This window comes from Balaenoptera acutorostrata, chromosome 6 (assembly GCF_949987535.1).
Source record: "Balaenoptera acutorostrata chromosome 6, mBalAcu1.1, whole genome shotgun sequence".
Lineage (NCBI taxonomy): Eukaryota > Metazoa > Chordata > Mammalia > Artiodactyla > Balaenopteridae > Balaenoptera > Balaenoptera acutorostrata.
Window position 1 is genome coordinate 39,837,364 of NC_080069.1, and position 24,335 is coordinate 39,861,698.

General features: G+C 37.1%; 1 protein-coding gene across 7 annotated transcripts in view; it reads left to right on the forward strand.

Moving 5' to 3' along the window:
* Nucleotides 1-21,383, forward strand: part of TUT7 (terminal uridylyl transferase 7) — a 60,419-nt gene extending 39,036 nt beyond the window's left edge. For 2 of the 7 annotated variants that reach the window (XM_007176954.3, XM_028165108.2), the window contains exons 22-29: nt 154-331; nt 3,691-3,738; nt 3,820-3,911; nt 5,249-5,364; nt 6,562-6,887; nt 9,057-9,133; nt 9,499-9,562; nt 20,357-21,383. In XM_007176954.3, the coding sequence (XP_007177016.2) occupies nt 154-331; nt 3,691-3,738; nt 3,820-3,911; nt 5,249-5,364; nt 6,562-6,887; nt 9,057-9,133; nt 9,499-9,562; nt 20,357-20,424 (969 nt within the window). In that variant the 3' untranslated portion in view covers nt 20,425-21,383. The other 5 variants (XM_007176958.3, XM_057548094.1, XM_007176956.2 and 2 more) reach the window with 5 other exon arrangements.
* The last annotated feature ends 2,952 nt before the right edge of the window (nt 21,384-24,335 follow it).

Here is a 24,335-nt window from a genome sequence, read left to right on the forward strand (position 1 = left end):
ATTTTAAAATAGAAAAGTTATATAATTGTACTTTTATGTATTTAAACTCTAGCTAATTAAAATAAATCCAGATTTACTCCCTAAGATACAAATGACTGTTGATATTAACACTTTACTATAGAGCATGATATCTCTTGTTCCTTCTTTTTCTAGCCCACCTATTGGCCAGAATATGGAAAAAATACAGAATCTGTTGGGCAGCTATGGTTGGGACTTCTTCGTTTCTACACAGAGGAATTTGATTTTAAAGAACATGTTATTAGCATCAGGAGAAAAAGTCTGCTTACAACTTTTAAGAAACAGTGGACATCAAAATACATTGTTATTGAAGGTACAAATAAAATCAAACTTAAAACTGAATAGAATATAGAGATTGAACTGTGAGGGTGTTCTTCATCCTTGCGGAGCTCTTCCAGAGCAGCCATGAGCCACTGATCGGGGTGTGCCTTGCAGCCATCCCGTTACTGTCCACATCAGGCAGACTTGTCTGTTTCCAGCTTAAAGATTTATTTTTAAATGGCTGATGCCCTCCCGTGGGGTCTCTCACAAATCCAAAAGTCTTTGTTCACCATGACAAGTCCTTTACCTATGTTTAACAGGTACTGGAGAATAAGGTTGCTATAGAGGTAAGCCAGCTTCAAAATAGTGGGACTTTTAAAACCTTCCTAAGTGAGGGTTTGAAGAGTGCCACCGAAAGTCAATTTTCAAGATCCTTATTTGCTGTTTATTGATGGAGGAGTTTACCTATAAGTAGTTATATATAAAATTTGACATTTATTTCACCCATGCTGAAGCCTTCCTTGAATGCTAATAAGATCCATGGGCCATTGTGTTTGTATTGATATTTGATTGTTTATTTCCACTTTGGGAGATTTTTGTTTCTATCTTTGTAGATTTTTTATTAACTATATATATATTTATATATTCACCGAATTATTTTCAATGGTTGCTCAGTACTGGGTTTTTTTTATTGTTGTGTACCTGTTTTACAATATTATATTAGCTTCCTGTGTATAAAATAGTGATTCAATATTTTTATAGATTATTCTTCATTTAAAGTTATTATAAAATATTGGCTATATTCCCTGTGCTGTACAGTATATTCTTGTTGCTTATCTATTTGATATATAATAGTTTGTGTCTCTTAATCCCATACCCCTATCTTGCTCCTCCTCATTTCCCTTTCCCTACTGGTAACCACTAGTTTGTTCTCTGTATCTGTGAGTCTGTTTCTGTTTCGTTACATTCGTTTGTTTTATTTTTTAGATGCCACATATAAATGATCAATTTGTGGGATTTTTAGTTTTAAAGACAAAACGGAGTTTAAATGCTTAAAAATGAATTGAGAAATGGCTTAAATATTTTGTTGATTTTGGTCTTTTTCTATTTAATATAATCATATCACCTAAATAATGTGTTACTTTAGGTTATGCTTTTATCATTACTTCTGCTTATTTGACAGTATTAAAATACTGTGAACATTTGTAAAATTAAATTCAGATGACAATGGGTTATAGATACAGTTTTAACTTTTTGGTATCTGATATATCAAAAACATAGAACTTTGTCTTAAACCTTTCCATTATCACAGTGGGTTCTTATGGTCTGCCAATTATTAATATTTTTTTCTTAATTTTTTGAAGCCTCATTATCTTTTGCTTTTAACTTTACGTTATTTACAAACGAGCCATTAGCAATAGGCTATATTAGAAGGAAGACTTTTAACTAGTTATTCTAGAATTGAGAAATCTCAGTGGTGGTAGTTTGTAGTGTTTGTACAATAGCTAACATCGTAGTATCTCTGCTGCACCAAGCAAACAAACAAAAATACTTCCACATAGCACACACATAAAAATCACCAGAAGAAAGCATGACCAAACCTACTAGAAAGGTAACCTTCTCGTAGCAATTATTAGTATAGGGTTAAACTGAGTGAAGGGTCCTATACGCCAGTAAACTCTTAGTGGGTCTAAATCCCAAATGGTATACCCCAGTTATTATACATTAGAAGCATAACAGACAGCCATAAGGAATGCCTCTTTTTACTTCTTTACTCCTTTTGTATGTACCATATACATCCTCCATTTTCTTAATGAGATGATCCCCAAAAAAGGTTTTGGGTTTTTTTTTTCCTTTGCTTTCTTGAATATGTTTTTAGACATTTATTGGAAATAATTAAATATCTACACATAATGTTTAAATTGTGAATTATTCTGTGTATATTTATTTTAAATCAAATATAGTATTTTGACTTAGAAATAGTGCTTTACCTGAATTTATTTCATGAACCAGTTTATTCAGATCTCACATACATCTTTGACATCAGCATTTTTTTCATCATTTCTACCACTTTTTGGATCATCTAACATAATATTTCAGATACATCATGTATATATACCTATCTAAGACGTTTGAGATGCAGACATTTCAGATCACATGGGAGGAACTTCCCTGGTGACGCACTGGTTAAGAATCCGCCTGCCGACGCAGGGGACATGCTTTTGAGCCCTGGAACGGGAAGATCCCACATGCCGCAGAGCAACTAAGCCCGTGCACCACAACTACTGAGCCCACGTGCCACAACTACTGAAGCCCATGCACCTAGAGGCTGTGCTCTGCAACAAAAAGAAGCCACCGCAATGAGAAGCCCGTGCACCGGAACGAAGAGTAGCCTCCGCTCGCCACAACTAGAGAAAGTCTGCGCGCAACAACGAAGACCCAACGCAGCCAATAAATAAATAAATAAATAAAATTCTAACACAAACCATTTGATTAAAAAAAAAAAGATCATACGGGAGTCTTTTTTTTTTTTTTGGCTGCATTGGGTCTTCGTTGCTGCGTGCAGGCTTTCTCTAGTTGTGGCGAGCAGGGGCTACTCTTCGTTGCGGTGCACGGGCTTCTCATTGCGGTGGCTTCTCTTGTTGAGGAGCACGGGCTATAGGCGCGTGGGCTTCAGTAGTTGTGGCTCACGGGCTGTAGAGCATAGGCTTAGTAGTTGTGGTGCACGGGCTTAGTTGCTCCTCAGCATGTGGGATCTTCCCGGACCAGGGATCAAACCCGTGTCCCCTGCATTGGCAGGCAGATTCCAACCACTGCACCACCAGGGAAGTCCCAGGAGTCTTTATATAAAGCTTTTACTGGAAATTGAGATCCAGATAGCCATTGGTATGCTACTGGGACAGGTGTGTGTGTCTGTGTATGTTTTAATTTATCTTATGTTTTATGAGCTTCATGATAAATTATTTTCTAAAATGATTTTTTAAAGGCTGTTAATTAGCAGGAACATTCAGTACTAAAATGTTTTAAATATATTTGTGACCTCTATATGCCTCTAAAACTAGCATGATTAGGTAATATCAGACTAATATGTCTTCTCCAAACAGTATTTTGTTGTTCAAAATGAAGCACCTTCTCATAATATGAAGGACTCTTTAAGGATTCAAATGTAAAGCAATACCCTCTTTTCTGATGGATACTTTTGGGGGAAAACTTGCCTTATATTTAGGAATATATATATATTACTTAGTTGTATTATAGACTTAAAACTCATTAAAAAGGCAGTCATTTAATACTTTTATTAATGATAAAGTATGTAACACTTTCTTGTTATATAGACCTCACTTAATATATGAATACTGGTATTTCCTATTTGATTATCTTTTTTTGTTTTCATTAATTTTCTTTACTTAGATCCATTTGATTTGAATCATAACCTTGGAGCTGGATTATCAAGGAAAAGTAAGTTACTTTGTTTATAAATATTAATGCCATCTCTTTTCCTTTTAATTCCTCTAATTGAGCCTTTACTCTTCTTCTTAGTGACAAATTTTATAATGAAAGCATTTATAAATGGGAGAAGAGTATTTGGTATTCCAGTCAAAGGATTTCCAAAGGACTACCCCTCAAAAATGGTAAGTGTTGGAAATACAAAAAACCAATTCGAAAAGCCATTTAAGCACCTAATTTGTATACATTACTTCAGTAATAATCTAAATACTCTGGAAGTTTGGTGAGTCTAGCCAAGATAAAGACCTTTTAATAAACATCCCTGTTTTGAAGCCATTTATCAGGAGAACAGGAAGAGATAGCCAGAAGTGGAGTTTGGGTGGGAAAATTAATAATTTTGTTGCTGCTGCTTTTCCTCGGTAACACACATTGGTGGCACTGCTGTCCCACCAAGCATTCAGCTCCATACCAGCCTCTGCAAACCCAGTTTGCACATATCTAAGGACATCCGCCACCCCCTCATATGACATCTAGATTTTTCCAGTCTGCTTGCAAAGAGTAATAAATCCCTTAATGGAACAAGAGAGAGTCAGTGCTGCCTGGACTAAAGATCTGTCTGTTCTCATATAACCTAATAATCAGGTTTTTATGCAACCACACTCACTAAAAACAAAACGAAATTGCATTACAAAAATTCATTTCAGTGAGAGAAAACGGGAAGGGGTTAGGAACTAGGGAGTTTTATGTTAAAAATAAAGGGTTTTTTTTCCTTCATTAATTTTCTTAATAAAGACTTTTTAAATGATCCTTAAATTATTGGGTGTACAAGCGTGTTCAGCATTTGATTACATCTCTACGTCTAGTTTTTGCTAGATACTGCTGTGATGGTCTTCTACACCAGTGCTTTTGAAACTCGTTCAAACAAATCACCTGGGGGTTTTGTTAAAATGCAAGTTCTGATTCAGGAGGTCTGGGGTGGGGCCCAAGACTGTATGTCCTACAAGCTCCCAGGTGATGCCACTTCTGCTGGTGCCCACCTTAATTTTGGTGGCAAAGAGGCTAGAGTCCAGACCATTGTCGTTCCTTTCCTCTGATATTTTCCTTCAGAAGCCACAACAAAGCAACAGCACATAGCTTCTTTCTTTTTAGGTCTTAGCCTTTTCATTTTATGAGAAAATGAAGTCTTTGTACCTGGCCTCAGCTTCCCCCAAGTCCTAGGAAGCTGACTCACAGGGATGTGTAATGCTTTTGTTTAGAAGTGTGCAAGGGAACAAGCTACCTTTATGGTTAAACAGTGCTCTGCATGATGAATAGTAATATACAAAAATGAATTTAGGTAAGCCTATCCTGAATTAGACCTCTTAATGGTTTTAGATTTTGGAATTAAGTAATATAATAATAACTATTAAAATTAATATGTCAATGTTGGTGTGTCAGTGAGATTCCTGATTGATATTGGTTAGTTTTTGTGTTTGGATCTCATATTAATAGTTCAGATTTTTATGTATTTATATTCTGCTAGGAGTACTTTTTTGATCCAGATGTGCTAACTGAAGGTGAGCTGGCCCCAAATGATAGATGTTGCCGAATATGTGGGAAAATTGGACACTTCATGAAGGACTGTCCTATGAGGAGAAGGTAAGCAAGTATTCAAAAGGGGTGGTTTTGTTTTTGTTTTCTTACGGTACCAGTTTTTAAATGAGGTTCTCTTGTAACATGAAATAAACTTGTATTAAATCCAGCAGTTCTCAGATAAATTTGAGCTTTTTTTACCATGAAAATGAAGTGATTTAAAACATGGCTTTAAGTGCAGATGACTAGGATTAACTAGGGTGTACAGGTGACAGTCTTCCAGGCCCGGTCACCTTTCCTAATTTTGGGCACAGCCCTAATCATCACTTGATCATTTGATTATCACACTCTCCAACAGGGATGTAAGAACAAAAGAGGAAACTGAAATCCTTCCCTTTTACAGCAGTGAGAAGTTCAGAATCATTTCAGTCAATGAAAAGTAAAATGGGTTTTTTTTTTTAGGATCTCAATTACCCTTCTATGTACAATAACTGGGGTGTACTATGTGGGAATTTAGACTCATTAATACTTTAGGGTACTGTAGTACCCTTCACTTGTATGCATTTTAATTCTTAATAATTGCTATGGTGACCTACTCAATTTGGTCACCGTGCTTTCTTAGGATAATGATTGCAGGAGGGCAGAGGGGGACATGGTTTTGGTTGCTTGTTTGGGACATATTCTTGTTTTGGAGTGGTGGTGGTGTTTTTAACTGGATGGTAATATTCTCATTTAAAAACATGCCACTTAAAGTAAGTCACCATCTGGAATTCAAGGCTCTTATTTAGTACTTTATTTTTATTCAGATAATAGTCACTGATCATGTAGGGCAAGGAAGAAATAATTTTGACAGTTTAAGAACATAAGTCTCCTTATAACCATTGTTTCCTTGTGAACCTAAAGTTTCATGTCTCAAGTTTCCAGTGCTGGTAAAGAATGCTCATGGGCCAGAAAGGTTTAAGAAATCACTCCAAGGATAATTTGAGTTTCATTGCATCAGTATCAGAGTAGGTATTAAATTAAGGAGTTCCACTAATTGCAAAAACTGGTTTTACAGCACTAGAGTACTTGTGAAAATGAAAAAAACTACACCCTTAAGCCCTGAGGTTGCTTCTTAATAGAGAAGATGAACTTACATTGTTAAATTCTTGTTTTTCCCTCTGATGCCTTCTATATCTGGTTGTCTTCGAAACCTGGAGTGGTCTTAGGAATTTATTTAGGTTTTTGTTCAGATTTTTCCTACTAATATTATATCTTCTACAGAGTGAGGCGACGGCGAGATCAGGAAGATACTCTGAACCAAAGATACCCCGAGAACAAAGAGAAAAGAAGCAAAGAAGACAAAGAAATTCAAAACAAGTACACAGAGAGGGAGGTATCAACAAAAGAAGATAAGCCCATGCAGTGCACACTTCAGAAAGCCAAGCCAGTGAGGGCAGCTGTTGACCTGGGGAGAGAGAAAATTCTCAGGCCACCAGTGGAAAAATGGAAGAGACAAGATGACAAAGACTTAAGAGAAAAACGTTGTTTTATTTGTGGAAGAGAAGGGCATATTAAAAAGGAATGCCCACAGTTTAAAGGCACTTCAGGTATGCACACCCATCACACCTTGATGTTTGCACTCACATCTCAAGGGAAATCTCTTTTTTAGAGTTCTTAACTATTTTATTTATATTTATTTCTTTAACAGATCTATTTACTGGAAAAGATTTTGTTTTTAAGAAGGTGAACCCACCTCTCCTGCCTTTACTTCTGACCCTCTATATGTCTTGAACACTTACTGCTGGTTTTTTGAGAGGCTTATCAGAGTCATTCGGTTGACTTTTCTGATAAGATTATCAGTGAATTGAAGACCTGGTAATCCCCAGTACCTAAAAAAATACAACCTAAGCGACCAGAAAACAAGCTGCCACTTGAGCCTTGCTACTCAGTGTGTGTGCTTCTGAAATGGAAGCAGTGCCGGGCCATGGGGGAGTGACCTCAGGACACCACACAGTGCGTGCAGGAGCTGCTTGTATTGTTGTTTAAATACATGGGCGCACAGGCCTAGCAAGGGGACTAGAAGTAGAAGGGTTATGCAGTTAATGGTGCCTCTACCTGCAGAGGATTGTCTGCATTTCATCATTTTAATAATTTTCTGCAATGAGCATGATTATTCTTATGACGAGGAAAAATATGTGGATACTATCAATCAGTCCATAGTTGAAAATCATCCATAGATCTTGCCCCTTTGAGTTGTCAGATCTTAATCCACTTTTTCTATTAAATGGGTGAAGTGTCCGTTATGGGCATCTTTTTAACAGACTATTAAGAGTAAGGGTTCTTTGTGTGGGGGGGATAAGTTATGGTTTACAAAGCAGTTTATACACTCTCACTTTCTTTTCTCAGAACAACCCTGTGAAAGTGGATGAAATTTGATAAGCATGGAAATGAAACCCTGAGAAATAATGTTTTTGATTAAAGTGGTAACCCTCTTCCTGTCCTCAGTTGTAAATGTTTATGTGCAGCATAAAGAAATGTCAGCACTGACAGCTTCCTTAAAGTACTCACGCTAGTCCTTGTCGTTCCTGCAACACTAATACCTCTCTTCCATTGTATGATATCATATCAGCAATATAGTATCTCTTTTTTTTAAGGTAGAAAATTTTTAGATCAGCTATCCTTATTTTTTTTTAAATGAGCTTATATGAAAAGAAGTATATTTTTCAATTGTTTTCATTATTGATTTTAAAATAGGACTTAAATGTTTATGAAAGTTACAGCTTCAGCTTGTCCTAATTCTAAGGAATTCAAATTCAAACATTTTTGCCCTAACAAGGGACATATAGCAGAATAAAATGATCTTCTTTTATAATTATAAGAGGTAAAATGTTTAAAAGAAATTAAAAGCAATAGCTAACATTCATTGAGCACTTATGATGGGTAATTTCATCTCATTTTCACCACAGCCCCATTAAATGTGGTATTATTGATGTCTCCAGTTTACAGATGAGGAAACTGTAAACAGTATAGATAAGATGTAATACAGTCTCACCAAAATTCCTTTTGTAGGCTAACCTTCAGAAAACTCAGGTTTTGTGTTTACTCAGAGCAGGAGCATTGCGTTCCTCTTCGGTACAACAAAGTGGTGAAGGAATGCCCCTGTCCTCCCTCAGCTTGGATGGATCTCTTCTTTCTAGCTAGTAGCAAGTTTTAAGTTGCCTACTAGTGAAGCTCTCAAAATAGTTAGAGCAGGGAATTCCCTGGCCGTCCAGTGGTTGGGACTCGGGGCGCTTTCACTGCTGTGGGCCAATCTGTGGTCAGGGAACTAAGATCTGACCAAAATTAAAAAAAAAAAAATAGAGTGGTGATTCTGGCTGCCTACGGGGCAGTAGCAAATCAAAGAGAGATGGGATATCCTGGGGCAGGGATGGGGTATTATCAAAGCTACGGAAAGCACTAGAATCTTGGTTTCTTTAGACTGCAGTGTTTTCACATTAAATCAAGTAGTCATAATATGAAAGTAAAATAAAAAGGGGAGGAATGGGGCTAGAGTATGGTGAATTTCCTCCAAGAGCAAAATTAAAAATAATCAGCTTCTTTCTGTCTGAAAATTATGTTGCTCCCACTCATTTCTTCCAGTACGTTATGGTTTTGTCCACACAGTATACTGAGTAGAGTTTCTGTCATATCAACAGAAAATCTTTCTGTGAAAGTTTGAAACAGGGCTGCTACTTTCAATTTAAAGTAGGAACAAAAAGTGCTGATTTCTTTCTCAGGTCTGTCTAAATCTGATTGTGTATTTGGATCCCCTTCTTCACCTAGCCCTTTGAGACCAACTGGCGCATTTGTTCAGGTAAACCTAGCTCAGGCCTGAGCAGGAAGCCCTCCCATCCTCCGTCTCTCCTGCAAACACGTACTGAGTGCTAGCAGCTCTGTGCCAGGTGCTCAGAGGCGCTGGGCTGCCCCAGGCCCTGTCTCCATCCTCGTGGCTCCTCTGCTCTGCCCGAGGCGCAGGGTGTGGTGAGCTTGCTGTGCACCAGCTCGCCAGGTGTGCTTTAAGGGGTCCTGCAGATAGATGTGTCTTGCTTGTTGATTAACTTGCAAAGTTCTGCCACCCACATGCCTAATTTCAGCTCTCCTTGGATTTGGTTACAGTTTTCAGGCTGTTTCGGATGCTGTTCCTTTCGACTTTGTAAACCAGTCTATTTCATTTTTTAGGCAGTGCTTTTACATGAAGACCAAAAGAAACAAAAAACATCTATATTTTTGAGTCCCCAGTCAGGTATGTGGGTTTGAAAAAAAAAAAAATGTGTGTTATTTTATTTACTGCATAGTGTACCACATGCCTTTTGAGGCACTTCCTTTGAATAAGTGGTTTTAACAGGGATTGGACATCAGAATCACTTGGGGAACTTTTAAAAATACAGCTGCCCTGCCCCCACCTTCATTTCTTAAATCAGATGCTTCAGGGGCTAGGCTTAGGCCTGTGTATTTTTTAAATGTTCTAGGTGATTCTTATACAGTCCTTGAGTAGGAACCATAGTCTAGTTATTTGTTCCTCTTCTAACTTTTTGTTTCTGCTTTGAAATTGCCACTGTCTTGTCAGCAGTGTATTCTCCTCATGGAGATTATTTACCATGCACCAAAGTAAGGAAAGAAAGTAATCATGACCTGAACACTCTCTCTCTCAGCTGCGTCATTTATTCATTCCTTCAACAAATATTTATTAAGCCACACCTCCCACCCACCCCCCCCCTCTAAGTTCAGGGTGTGGTTCTAAACACTGAAGATACAGCAGTGAACCAGCAAAGCCCCTTCTCTCATTTACTCTGCATTCTTGTCAGAAGAGAGAGAAATATTTCATGTGGGACAGATGCTAAGAAATATAAAGCAGGAAAAGGGAAAGAGAATGTTGGGAGGGAGGAGGCCTCTCTGATAAAGTAACATTGAAGCAGAGAATCAAGTGAAAGAAAGAGGCAAGTCAAGAGGAAATTGGAGTTAGACTGTTACAACAGAGCTGAGAACAGTTTTGTCCTGGGTGGGTGACACTAAGTCGGATGAGGGTAAGGAGGGTTGGTTGGAGGTGAGGTCAAGGGTATACAACTGTGGGTCATGCAGCTCCTTCAGCAATGGTAGGGATGGGATTTTTTTCTCTACATGAGATGGGCAACTGTTGGAGGGTTTTGAGCAAAGGAGTGGTATTATCTGAATTGTTTTAAAAGGTTCATTATGCCGTGAGGAGGCAAGGGTGAAAATTCAAACCAACAGGGAGGCTCCTGCTATAGTTCAGGGGATAGCAGAGGACGGCTTAGATGTGGGTAGAAGGGGTGGAGGAAGTGAGGACTGCTAATGTTCTGGAGACTTTAAAGGTAGCGCTAACATGATCTGTTGATGGGTTAGATGATAAAAGCATGACAGAAAATCATGAGATTTTGAGAATCAGAGCTGACACTGTGATGTTTGCTCTGAGCAGCTAAAAGAATGGAGTTTGAATTTCCTGTGCTGGGGAACCGTCAGGAAGAACAGATCATGGGGAGAAGTAGAGTTCGGTTTTAGACATGTAAGTTTTGAGAGACCTGCTAGATATTGGGTAGAGATGTTGAGTAGCCAAGTAGATATAGGAGCCTGGCATTTAGAGCAAAATCCAGGCTGCAGATACGAATTTGAGGATGCTCAGTGTATAATAGATGGTAGTTAAGCCCTGGGTCTGACTGCGATCACTTAGAAAAGAGAAAAAGCATATAGAGGATCAGGCAAAATAAACCAAGGAGACACAGGAAAAATGGTTCATGGGGGAGGAGAAGCAGCAAGTTGGGTCCTGGAGTCCAAATGGAGAAAGTGCCTCAAAGAGGGAGAATTGACTTCTTGTGAATTGCTGCTCATAGGTCTGTGCACCGAAGACTGAGAATTCAGCATTTTATTTGGCAACACAGAAGTCACTCACTGTGACTTTGAAAAGAGCCACTTCTTTGGAGTGGAGGACAGAAAAACCTGATTGTAGAGAGTTGTGGTGAGAAGTGCTGGAAGAACTGTAGGCTACCTAACTTCAGCTGTGGGTTAGTGCCAGGTGGGGTTAGTGCCCCGTCCCCACCCAGGCCCCAGGCCTAAGGAAAGATGCTAAAAGGGAGGGGGAAATGGGAGGCTGTGAAGGCCTTCTCTTTCTCTTTCTTTCTCTCTCTCTAATCTTCAATAAAGTAGAGTTAAAGGAGGAATATTATATAGGCAAATAGAGCATGTGTACTCTTTTTAACTCGATTGTATTGTTGATGAGAAAAGTTAAGTTTTTGAAATTTTAAAACTTCATTGATATAACCTGACATTTTTATATATAATGTAAAACAAGCCACATATTTTATGCTCAGCTTTTACATATTGTGTCTTATTGCTAATGTGCAAAGAATGTTTGCTTTTAGATTGGAGAGGTGCCTGTGTTAGTTACAGAGTATCAGGTGTCGGTTTCTGAGAGAGAGCGCTCTCAGAGCCTCAGCAGCCTAAAGAGTCCCACCATAGAGAGCGCTCTTCCCAGCTTTCACCAAACCAGGCTGAAATAAGCCAGGGCACAGTGATCTCACCCTGGGAAAGCTGAGAGCTCCAGGCGAAGAGTATTTGGTTGTTTCTACTTTGAATGTTAACAAGAGAAAAATTAATTGACTTATTAAATTATTTAAGTACTTCCGTTTCTGTCAGTACCACGATGAATTATCTCCAGTATATAAAATGATCTACATAGAAGTAGGCATTTATTTTTATGATATGCTAATTTTACAGTTGGTTTTTTTTTTTTTAATGATTGGGAAAAACATTTGAAATGGCATCACATCTCTTTACAATCAAAATTTAAAAGGCCTGAGTATTGAGATTGGTATGCAGAGTGAGGTAAAACAACTCAAAGAGAAACAGAAATCTTCAGAGAATTACCACCCTTACCCAAAAGGGGAATATGGTGTCCATGAAAGGTAAAGACATAGGAGACTCTGTAAGAACAGGCGAGAGCAGCTCTTTCCTGGGAAGGTCTTGTAATTGCTGTCAGTGGAATGCATGGACTTAAAAATAAGAAAGGTTCTACTGGGAAAACCCTCAGAATGAAATTGTGTGAAAAGAGAATGGGGCCTATCGTGAGAGGATTTGATTGACAATGGCAGCATGAAAGATGGATGAGGAGATTGACAGGCTGCCTCTGAAAGCTACCTCAACAGATGAAAGTGTTTGGGAAACAGACTCCACTGCAGTTTGTGGGATTGTTTCCCGTAGATCCTCTGAGAATTTGAGGATCACATAGTTACCAGATGTAAACAGGCAGAAGAGTGTTGTTTTTACAAGCTTCAGCCTTGAACAGGCATTTCCAGAACATTTTACCTAAGAAAATACTGATCCTTGCTTAGTTGAGATATTTGTTTTGCCAAGGATAAGGTGTTTCTAAATATCGGCTTTGCCATCAGGTTGCATGGTGTGATTTCTAGCTTTGTGATCTTATCCTCCACTTCCTTCAGTTTCCTCATCTGTTACAAGGGGATAATAGCACTACTATCACTTGCCTGGTACGGCTGTTGAGAAACCCTTGTGAAAGCACTTAGAATGGTAGCTGCATGCAGCGAGGGGGGAGGTTGGTGGGGGGAAGGGGGGTACTGATGGGGTTGATATTCCCTCAGGGCATCTGTCGGCATTGCTTCTGCTAAAGGCTTTACACATCTTGAGAGTAAAACTTTATATTATAATTGTATAATTTTTTAAGTGGGGGAGAAATACAGATATTAGACATATGCCTAGAAATGGCATTACCAATTGACAGTAAGTTAGGATTTCAATAAATTGTCTTCTGAGTAAAAGACTTACATATTTATAAATCATTTGAATAGCTGTAAAACTTAACTTTTTTTTTCTGTAGTAAGTTTATTACAATAAATAGGTTTACTTTATACCAGAAAAGAAAACATAGGTGGTTAAAATTTATCCTTTCCAATAAATTAAACTTCAAGTTTAATTTATTGACAACTGTTAATACTGTCAAATTTACCCATGATAAATTTATACAAGTTATCTATGTTGTTATAGATGTGAAATATGTCTCAACTGTAAGTAGTATTAAGTTTCCGAAAAGCTCTTCCTTTTCACAGGCTTATTTATCTGTGATGCACGGGTAGTTTCCTAACAAGAGCCTGCTGGTGTGGACAGCCCCTGCTCTCACACATCAGCTACATTGACCTTAGAAGAGATTAGCTGCTCTGAGCTCCAGATGTCACATTGATAAAATGGGCAGTAGCACCATCTGTGTCATCGGGTGCTGAGAAGATTAAAGCACCCATTCAGTAGTAAGCACTCAACCAAGTTCTCTTCTCCTCTCCTGATACCTCCCTCCATTCCTTTCCACTAGGCTATGTATAGTTCTTAACTCTCAAATGTGATAGTAGTAGATAGAAAATTCCATGAATTTCCTTGATCTTCATTGTTTCCTCCCTCCCCCACATACACACAGCCAGCACAGTGCCTTAGATGTTCAGTAAGTTTGGAAGAATGATCAAGAATACGAGCGTTAAAATCAGACTTAACTTGAGTTTGAAATCCAGCTCAGTCATTGACTAGCTGCATTACCTCTGTCGAGTTATCGAACCTCTCAGTGCCTCAGTTTCCTTGTGGATAAATTGGGGCTAATATCTCACAGGGCAATTGTAAGGATTAATTTCATATATGTAAAGCCCTTAACACAGCATCTGGCACACATCACTCAATAAATTATTACTACTCTTATTACTGTGGTTAACAGAAAGTCTCCAACCATGATGTAATTCTCTCTAACTTCTAGGACAAATATATAATGGAAATTTTTAACAAAACAGGAGTATGTGGAGATTGGAGAACCATAGTCATAAACTGTTTGGTATGAGAATCTCAAAAAACTAACATTTTTCTATTTCTTAATCCTCTACCGTTTTTGCAAAGAAAATTACTTTTCAAAAGAAACTACCTCTGTCTCTTCGTTTATTCCATTTTAATCCCAGGATTTGAAATCTTAAAAATTGGAGATACTATAAGAGATTGGTGGATATCTTTTCTCCTTCATGCTGATGTATACTTTTTTCCGTGACCAGAATGTTAAAGCCTACTTATTAAAGACAAAAACACAGTTCTCTTTATGATAGTAAATTTAAAATAATAGAAGCACTTTTTAAAAACCATATGAGGAACTCTTAGTATCAGTGAATATAGATCATTCTTTTTCATACCCTTCTTGATATTCCAGTATATGAATATACATTATTTATTTAAGCATTCCTTATTAATGAACTAGCTCTTTTCAAACATTTGTTATGTCAGTGTCTTCAAAACTTTTTTGCTCGCATACTCTCCCCCAAAATGTTGAACCACCAATATATCTCCTTGTATGTGTTTAAGTTTTGGTTTTTTTTTTAAGGAATTCCTTTATTTTTATTTTTTATTTTTTATTTATTTATTTTTGGCTCTGTTGGGTCTTCGTTTCTGTGCAAGGGCTTTCTCTAGTTGCGGCAAGCGGGGGCCACTCTTCATCGCGGTGCACAGGCCTCTCACTATCGCGGCCTCTCTTGTTGCGGAGCACAAGCTCCAGATGCGCAGGCTCAGTAGTTGTGGCTCACAGGCCTAGTTGCTCTGCGGCATGTGGGATCTTCCCAGACGGGGGCTCGAACCCATGTTCCCTGCATTGGCAGGCAGATTCTCAACCACTGTGCCACCAGGGAAGCCCCTGTGTTTAAGATTATATCTCAGTTTTTCATCATAATTGCAAAACATGTAATTTCTGGTGGTTTTTTGTAAATATTGGCATTTTAAAAACAAAACTTTTAAATCAGCCTTAAATGTATCAAATGAAATATAAATATTACTGCAGAAATTTTACATCTTTTTTTTTTCGCCTTGAATTCTTGTTTCACTTCCATGGAATTTTATCTTAAGATGATACCTTTTTATCATATATATTTCAAGCATTTTATTGACCAGCCTATCATACTTATCTGCAACAGAAGTGTTTATATAAATTGGATTTTTTTATATAAATTGAATTTTTAAGCTTTTTATTAAATCTCAAAGTGTAAACATTTCTTCTAAATTATTTTTATAGTTATAAGAATAATATAATTAACCAAAACAAATGTTACAAATTTTGATTAAAAATTGCTTTTTATGTTTACTTACTGAAAATGACTGTCCTTTAATTAGATGGGATTTTTTTCCCCATGCATTCACTTATCTTTGGATCAGTACTACTTATTGCAGGAATGAAACAGTGTATCATTTCTATTCCTAATCTTTTTGTTTTTATACTTGGTAAACATTGAGAAACCTCATTAGTCTTTATGATAGCAAATTAAATAAGAAATACCTTTAGGAGTCTGGGAAGGGAAGATGTATTACAACAGTGCCACTCAGTTATTTTCATTCCTTTTTAATTAAATGACCAAAAATCACATAGTAATGCATCATCAGAAATTATTTTGATGGTCATCAGCTATCAGTGTAATTTCATGAAAGCTAAAAATTTAGGTTTTTATTAGAGGCATTCACATTTTGTCACAGATACCAGCATTTTGTGTGCCTCCCTGCCTCCCAAGGCTTTCTTTTTCACCCTGGGGCAACGTACCACATTAAGAGGTGGATGGTTAGAAGGTATGCCTCTCTGTCTTGTGAAAGGGGAAAGAAAAAGTGGTGTGATTCCTGAGAACCAGCCCAAAGCCCGGTCCACAAAGGCATTCTCAGGAAGAACTCAGAAACTGAAGCACTGTGGTCAACTCTCTGATTGCCCAACGAATCCATTAAGCGCTTGTCCTGTTAAGCTATTCAGGAATACAAGTACCCAAGGTTGAAGACCACTGTTTAAACATTATAATGTATATTTGCATGTTTGTCTAGTTATTTCCTCAGGATAAATACCCGCTTAGGAGGATAAAGGTTTAAAAGTATGCATGTTTCGGGGCTTCCCTGGTGGCGCAGTCGTTGAGAATCTGCCTGCCAATGCAGGGGACAAGGGTTCAAGCCCTGGTCTGGGAGGATCCCACATGCCGCGGAGCAGCTAGGCCCGTGAGCCACAACTACTGAGCCTGTGCGTCTGGAGCCCGTGCTCCGCAACAAGAGAGGCTGCGATAATGAGAGGCCCGCGCACCGCGATGAAGAGTGGCCCCCACTTGCCGCAACTAGAGAAATCCCTCGCACAGAAACGAAGACCCGACACAGCCATAAATAAATAAATAAATAAAAAAAAAAAAAAAAGGCTCATCGGCCCTTTTAAAAAAAAAAAAGTATGCATGTTTCGACAGAGATACAATTAATGCCACGTTGTGATTGTTGACAATCTCAGAGAGTCATTCACAACCTTTCCATACCCTCACTTCATTAGGGTAGTCTTTTTTGCCAGTCTGCTTGAAGTTCTACTGTTACCATTGAACACTAACATTTCCCACATTTTCATTTGTATTTCTTCATGTTATATCTTTGTATTTTCATTGAGGATTCATTTTTGTCTTTAGTTCTTTCTACTTAGAAATTCATTCATGCTTTGTTAAATGTGTTACAGTAGCCTTTGCCACCACCACGAGTTTATTATTCTTTCAGCCTCATTTATGATTTATTTTGCCATACATACATTTGTTTTGTTTGTTTTAGTAGTTTGATCTAGCCAACTTTAGGCTAGAGTCATGCTTACACAATTTTAAGAATTTCATGTGCTTCCCCCAAATTACATAAAAATTCATATTTTATTTCTAGCAGTTTTATCTTTTTTTCTGGCCTCACCATGCGGTATGCGGGTTCTTAGTTCCCAACCAGGGATCGAATATGTGCCCCCTGCACTGGAAGTGTGGAGACTTAACCACTGGACTGCCAGGGAAGTCCCATAGTTTTATCTTTTTACATGTGAATTTTTTATATGAAGTTTCTTCAGGTATGATGAGATTTTATATATATATATATATATATATATATATATATATATATATATATATATGGGATTACATGTTTAAGTGATGCAGTAATAAAACTATAAGTACTATTCTTAGAAAAGAATGGTTTCTTAACATTTTGGGGAAAAATTTTTTTAAAGATACAAATAATATAACAACTACACATCTACTAGAGAATTGGCGTTATTTTTTCACATTTTCTTTTCAATCATTTGTTAATAAAAGGTTAAGATGGTGACTACCCCAGGCCCATTCTGTCTGTCATGTCCCCCTCCATCCCAGAGGATCCATTATTATGACTTAAGGTACCCGTTCTTTTTAAGCCCTTACATATGTATCCTTTAACATATGTATCCTTGGTGAATATTTAAATTTAAATGACATATCACACTGTATAATAAGAATGTTCTACAACCTGCTTTTTTATATCTAACGAAATTATTTTTAAATTTATATGTTCTTGTATATAGATTTAGCCTCTTTCTTTACAGTATTGCATCATACGAATACAGAATATTTTATGTAGCCATTACCTAGTACGTGAACATTTAGATTACCTCTGATTTTTTCCTATTATAAACAGTGTTGTAGTGAACATTCTTGTGTGAGTCTTCTTGAGCATGTTTTAGAGATTCTATAGGGTTTGAGTACCTAGAAGTCAAATTGTTGGTTCATAGCACATTGCATATGTGCCTTTTCAGTTTAGTTAGATACTTTCCTATACCCTCTTATTGGTTGAAACAATTGTCACTCCCATCAGCAGTGTTTATTCTTACAAATCTGATGAGTGAAAAATACTTTGGTGTTGTTCTAATGGGTATTTTTTTGACTCTGGTGATGCTAAGCACCTTTTTCTATGTTTACTGGCCAGTTGGAGTTCCTCTTCTATGAGTTGTCTGTTCAGATCATTTGCCCATTTTCCTGTTGCATTATCATTTCCTTAATAATTTACAAGGGTTCTTCATTCTGAATACTGAGAATTTATTATTATATACTTCCCTAATATCTTCCTCCAGTATATCTTGTCTTTCACCTTGTATCTATTGCCACTTCAGTTTTTAATTTTGAGATAATCAGATGATTGGTTTTCCCTGATTAGTTTTCATGGACATGTGATTCATGATTTTAGGGTTATCTTTCAGAAATTCTTCCCTAGCCTGAGGTTATAAAGATATACATCTGTATTTTTTTCTAATAGCTTTAAAACCTTATTTTTCCTATTTAGATCTTTAATCCATCTGAATTGTGTATAGAATATGAGGTATAGTGATCTAAATTTTTGTCCCTCGAGTGAAAAGCCTGTCCTCAATACTTTGTGCAGTTCAGAATATCAAAGATGTGTATTTTTGACCAGTAGACACTCTGTGGTATAAATATGGTATTTATACACAAGTAGAGTGCTTTGAATCTTCCTGACATAGCACTCATTTTTCACTGTGAGTTGACTATCTAGATGTCCTGCTTTGAAAAGTTTGCTTTTGGGGGGCATAAGTTTATATGTGCATACTTAATATTTTGGCTTTGGACATTTTAGAAAGTATAGTTTAAGCAAAATGAAAATAAAAGCCATTTATACTTGTCCTGTTCTAGAGCATTAACTATTATTTAGGTTTTAGAGGTAAAATCTTCCCATCTTTTTACATCAGTGTAATGATAATAGTTAGCATTTATTGAGTACTTTCTATGTGCCAGGTACTATTCAGTTGCTTTACATGTATTAATTAATTTAATCGTCACAATAACTCCAAGGGGGTAGGTGTTATTGCCCTTATTTTACAGATAAGGAAAATGAGGCACCAAATATCTGATTGGTAGGGTTTTTCCTTTTTCGTTTTTTAATTTTTAGTTTTAATGAAAATATTATTCATGTGGTTTTATAACCTGCTTTTTTTCATGTTATTAATTATCCTTCTCTGCATACCTAATAATCCTATTGTGTTCATGATATACTTAGTCATATCACAAGTTCTGGACACTTGAGTTGTTTGCATACTTAAATTATTGTAAGGTTTGGATGAATATTCCTTTACAAAATTTCTACCCACTTCCCTGTCCTTCTCATCTTCCTTCAAACAATTTGGTGGTTAGGAATTGGTATCTTGTTTGCATTTCTTTGATTACCCATTGATATTGAATATTTTTTATATACTTATGTGCTGTTTTTTTCTCTTTCATATATTGCTTTTTCTTTCACCAGCTATCTATTGGTGTTCATCTTTTCTCTATTGATTTGTAACTTCTTTAGTACTAAGCATAGAAAGCCTTTTTCATAAATAAAACATAAAGTGATGTACTTAGGAAACTCTTTCCCCACCCCAAGATTGTATAAATATTCACTAGTTCTTATACTTTGACTCTCTTATATTTAATTCTATAATTCATTTGGAATTAGGTGGGGAGGAAAAGTATGATGTGAGGAAGGAAACTTATCTAACCCTTTTCTTCCAAAATTACTTATTTGACACAATACCAGTTATTGAACAATCCATACTTTCCCCCATTGGTTTGAAATGTATATAATCAATGTGTATAACCTTTGTTATATACTACTTTCTTACAAGTAATCACTTAAGAATTTCTCAATTTTCTTGCTTTGTTGATCTATTTGTTTAGACTCCAGAACAGAATTTATTAACTGTTCTGTGGTATGCATTTAATTAGCAGTCTTCATTTCTGTCCTTCACCTGTAAATATAATAAATTTCCTTTTTTTCTTTTAAATCAATGAGTTATGGCTACAATATCACCATTCACAGCTTCGTGTCTTCAGAGTAATGATGCAAGATATTTATTTCTGACCAAAGTATTCTTTGCAATCTATTCTGTTTGGTTGCAGATGCAGAGCAGAGCCTTTAAAAGTTCACCTGGCCTTCTGTACCAATATGTAAATAGTGAGCATGCAAATGTATTAAAATGATGTCACTCTAGCAACTCGTCTGCATTTAGAAAGAATGTGACGAGGCTTATGTTTAATAGATAATGTTCTATATATACCTTTTTACAATATATCTAGCCAAATTACTTGATTCAAAACAAGTGACCAGTATGAAAAGTTTCTGTGAATAATTAACAATAAGAAGTAATTGTATGGCGTTTACGATAAAGTGAGGCTTGTTTCATTTATGTTGGGTTTTGTTTTTTCCCCTCCTCTAGGTAGCCTTTCCAGTAAATATATGACTCAGGGAAAAGCCTCAGCGAAGAGGACCCAGCAGGAATCATGAGGGAAGGAAAATGCCGCACTCTAAATGGCCACTCAGGCGTTCCTATTCACTTTGAAAATTAGGTTCATTTCATAGGACACAGCAGCATAGATCAGGCTTCAACTTAACATTTAAGGGAAATGTCAGATTTTTTTTTTAACTTAATGAAATTGTTAATGAGGAAAAAAAATTTTAATATAGTCTTACCTACTACAAATCCCTGTAGATTTAAGGATTTTAATAGAAAGCCATGATGTATGTATTGAAGACAGGTTTAAAAAAAAAAATGTAACTATGGGCCAGTATTCAGGAATACAATTCCATGCTTTTTAATTCTTTCAAAGCACACTAAAAATGGTGTGCTGATAAACTCCAAGTAAATTAATCCTTTTTTTCCCTTATAAATCCTTTTTGTTTGTTTGTTTTGAAGAGGGGAAATTATATTTATTGTTGTTGACTGAATCCTTGTGTGAAAACGTGTCAAATATGTGTGAACTGCCACTACTGTATTTACGATTTACAAACCTTACTTTATTGATATTTGTAGAAGAAGTGATAACGTGAACATGAGTACCTATTTATGTGAGCCTTCCGTGGATGAGCAGTGCCACTGAGGGGCTTTTAGTTTTTTTGCCTCTCTAATTTTAAGTAAGTTAACATATAACTACTATGGTCATAAAAATGAAGTAAGGAAAACAAGAGTCCTGTTTGCTGCTAAAAACATTTTCAAAGGAAAAATGACAGAAGTAATTTTTACTTTTTATGATATTCAGAAATTAGGGTGGAGGACTTTTAAAATCCCTGATTATTAAAGAGGCTATCTCTGCCAATCATGAGTTTGATTGGTATCATTTTGGTCTGACTGGAGCCCTCCTGGAACTGTTTCTCTAATTCACAAGCCCTTCAGAAGTAGTACATGGTCTAAACTATGCCTCGGTTTATTTATCATTTTGAAATAAAATCAGATTTTCAACCTGTAATTCTATCCACATTACTTTCCACTGAGAGTCCTAAATTTCCTGAGGAAACTAGGTCAAGGATTAAGGGCAGTACAGATCTGCTCCTCTTTTATCCCATGTTCCCTTTACATGTGCTCATTCGATCTGGTGTTTATTGACACCCAATGCCTGCCAAGTCCTGGGAATGTGCAAGTAAGAGGCACAGATTTAGGTGGATGAATGCATAGGAAGGGCTGCAAGGGGTGCTTGCTGGGCAAACATTCCCAGATAGAAGAGGGTTCAGAAAGTAGCACACCTTGTGTGCCCTTCTTTTAAACAAATTACTTGGAGACATTTTCCAGCTAAAAAAGAATCATATCAAAATTAACTTTAGAGGGAAGTCCCCTTTGGCTTAGTGGTTAGGATTCGGGGCTTTCACTGCTGTAGCCCAGGTTCAGTCCCTGGCCAGGGAACTGAGATACTGCAAGCCACGCGGGGCAGCCAAAAAAAGAAAAAAAAAAATTAACTTTAGAGTAGGGAAGTTGTGGTAGAAAGAATTAGGGATTATTCCTTACTCAGTTTTGAATGAACAGAAACTCATGAATTAACAAGTGAATTAAGCACCCTGGGCTAAAACTGCTCTACCTGACTTTCCTCCGCTGCTCCTCTTTTCTTCTCTTGCCTTCGCGCATGAAAGTCGACTGGACACGTAATTCTTGTCACTTTCTTTGGAAAGACTGTTGATGGCATTCTGTTGTCTTCTGGCATAGTAATGAGATTGGGGCCAACCTGATTTTTGTTCCCTTATAGGTTTTATTTTTCTGCTTGGATGCTTCTGTGTTTATTTCTCCCTGTAACTTTTGTATCAGTGACTTTTGTCTGAAACAAAAGTGAATCCAATGTCTCTCCCCACCTAAGGTTTTTTTTTTTTTAATTTGAGAGAATATCTAAATTCATAATTTTAGTTCTCAAAAATACTTTTGTCTGTTCTCAAGTGCCTCTCCCTATCATCTCTTTCCTTTCTGGTTAGGAAAGCTTGTCAAGTTTAACCTCCACGTGACTGGCTTGATTTTTAGTGTCATTCTGCTGTTTGCTGTTTCTAACATGAAGTTTGTTATTGCACTTTTAACTTTCTTGAACTTACCTAACCCACCACCTTCCTTTTCCTCTCATTCTTTTAGTTTGTTCTTATTATCTTCCTTTTCATAGAAACCATATTTTCATATATCCTTTTAAGAATGTTGAAAGTTTCCTACATTTTACTCTGATTTCTAAAGTAGATTCTGCCCAATATATTTGATAGCTTTTTGATTTTCAGTTCGTCACTCTGCATCAGTGGGACAGTGACCAGTGTTTGCCAGCAGACCTGGATAATGTATCGCCCTTGGTTCTCTTCACTCCCTTTACTCGGATGCTGGTCACAGCCCCTTCTCAGCACCCCAGCTGGGGGACAGGAACATCTGCTCCATGCTGAGTCCAGTTTCCAGGGCGTGGCTATCTTGCAGATGCAGCTGGTCTGTCTCTTTGCAAGCTCCAAAAAATGCCCCACTACCAGGGTTCTCCCTTCCTCTTTTTCTCAGGAACGAACAAAAATATGAAATCCATTTTTTATACCCCCAATCTACACTTTTTAGTCTCCTGCTCAGTGTGTATAGTAGCAGCAATGTGCACACTTCGAGATGTTATTAAATGTTCTCAGATAACTTCAGTTTATTTATTCAAATATATATATATATTCCCCTAGTGGAAAAAATCCTGGGTAGATAAGTCAACAGGGTTCAGTATTATGGCAAAAAAAAATGTTGAAAAGCAAACAGAATTTAACAAACTTCCCTAAAACTGCAAAGATGTGCTTGGTACTTTTTTTTTCTTTGAAAGCAGGCTTGTTTGGACAGCAGCAGTCAAGAATTTAGCACACTTTCCACTGAGTGGAATTCTAGGCTTAATTAGGTTCTGGCTCTGCCATTTTTCCAGCTGAGAGTGTGGCAAATCCCCCTGACCTCTTAGCAGTTCATTTTCCTTGCCTGTAAAATGGAAATCATACCTGCCCTTCCACAGTAGTGAGGATCAAGTGCGGTCTTACTAAGAAAACACTTTTTTTTAATGTCTAGAACCCTGAAATTAAATCCTGAAGTGCAGTGTTGAACATTTCCCTGTTGTAAGTTTTTAACTTATTAGTGGAAATCTAGAAGTGGTTACAGCTTGTGACCACTTCAACAGTCACCATACCCACCTAACTTCAACACCACACAACAGCTGCTTCTCTGAGATAAAGGAGCACACATTTTTTATATAGTCATGAAGACACTTTCTTCTGACATGCCAATTTCTTTCAGGGGTCTGCACCAGTTTCAAGTAACATTAGGTATGCCTGATCCACTGACGAGTAGATTACGTGGCTGAGCACATACATGCAAAACAGCCAACAAGTTAACAACTGAGTAGTGTGTATTAAATAGAGGAAAGAAAGCTATTAGTCATACACAGGATCCTCAATCAGAAAATTTAGGACTAGATTTTTTTAAATAGTGTCTAAGGCACTTTACTAAAGGGCTTGAGTTTAAGCATCACTTATAAAATAGCCATGCCAGCGCTCCTGCTCTGTGTGGCTCAAAGTAGTGAGGCTCCAATGAGATAATATGCTCAAGGGTTCTTCTGAAACCTGAACGGTGCTACACAACTGTATAACATTTTTTCAATAATTGATTAAAATGATACATGGCATCTTTTTTTTTACATTTTTATTAATAAACTTTATTTTTTAGAGCAGGTTTAGGTTCACAGCAAAATTGAGCAGAAAGTAGAGAGTTCCCTTATGGCCCCTGCAGCACACCAACTTCCACCACTGTCCACCTCCTGTACCGGAGTGGGACATACATGGGCACATCATTGTCACCTGGAGTCCATTGTTTACGTTAAGAGTCATTCTTGGTGTAGCACATTCCGTGGCTTTGGACAAATGTATGATGACATTGTATCATACGGAGTATTTTC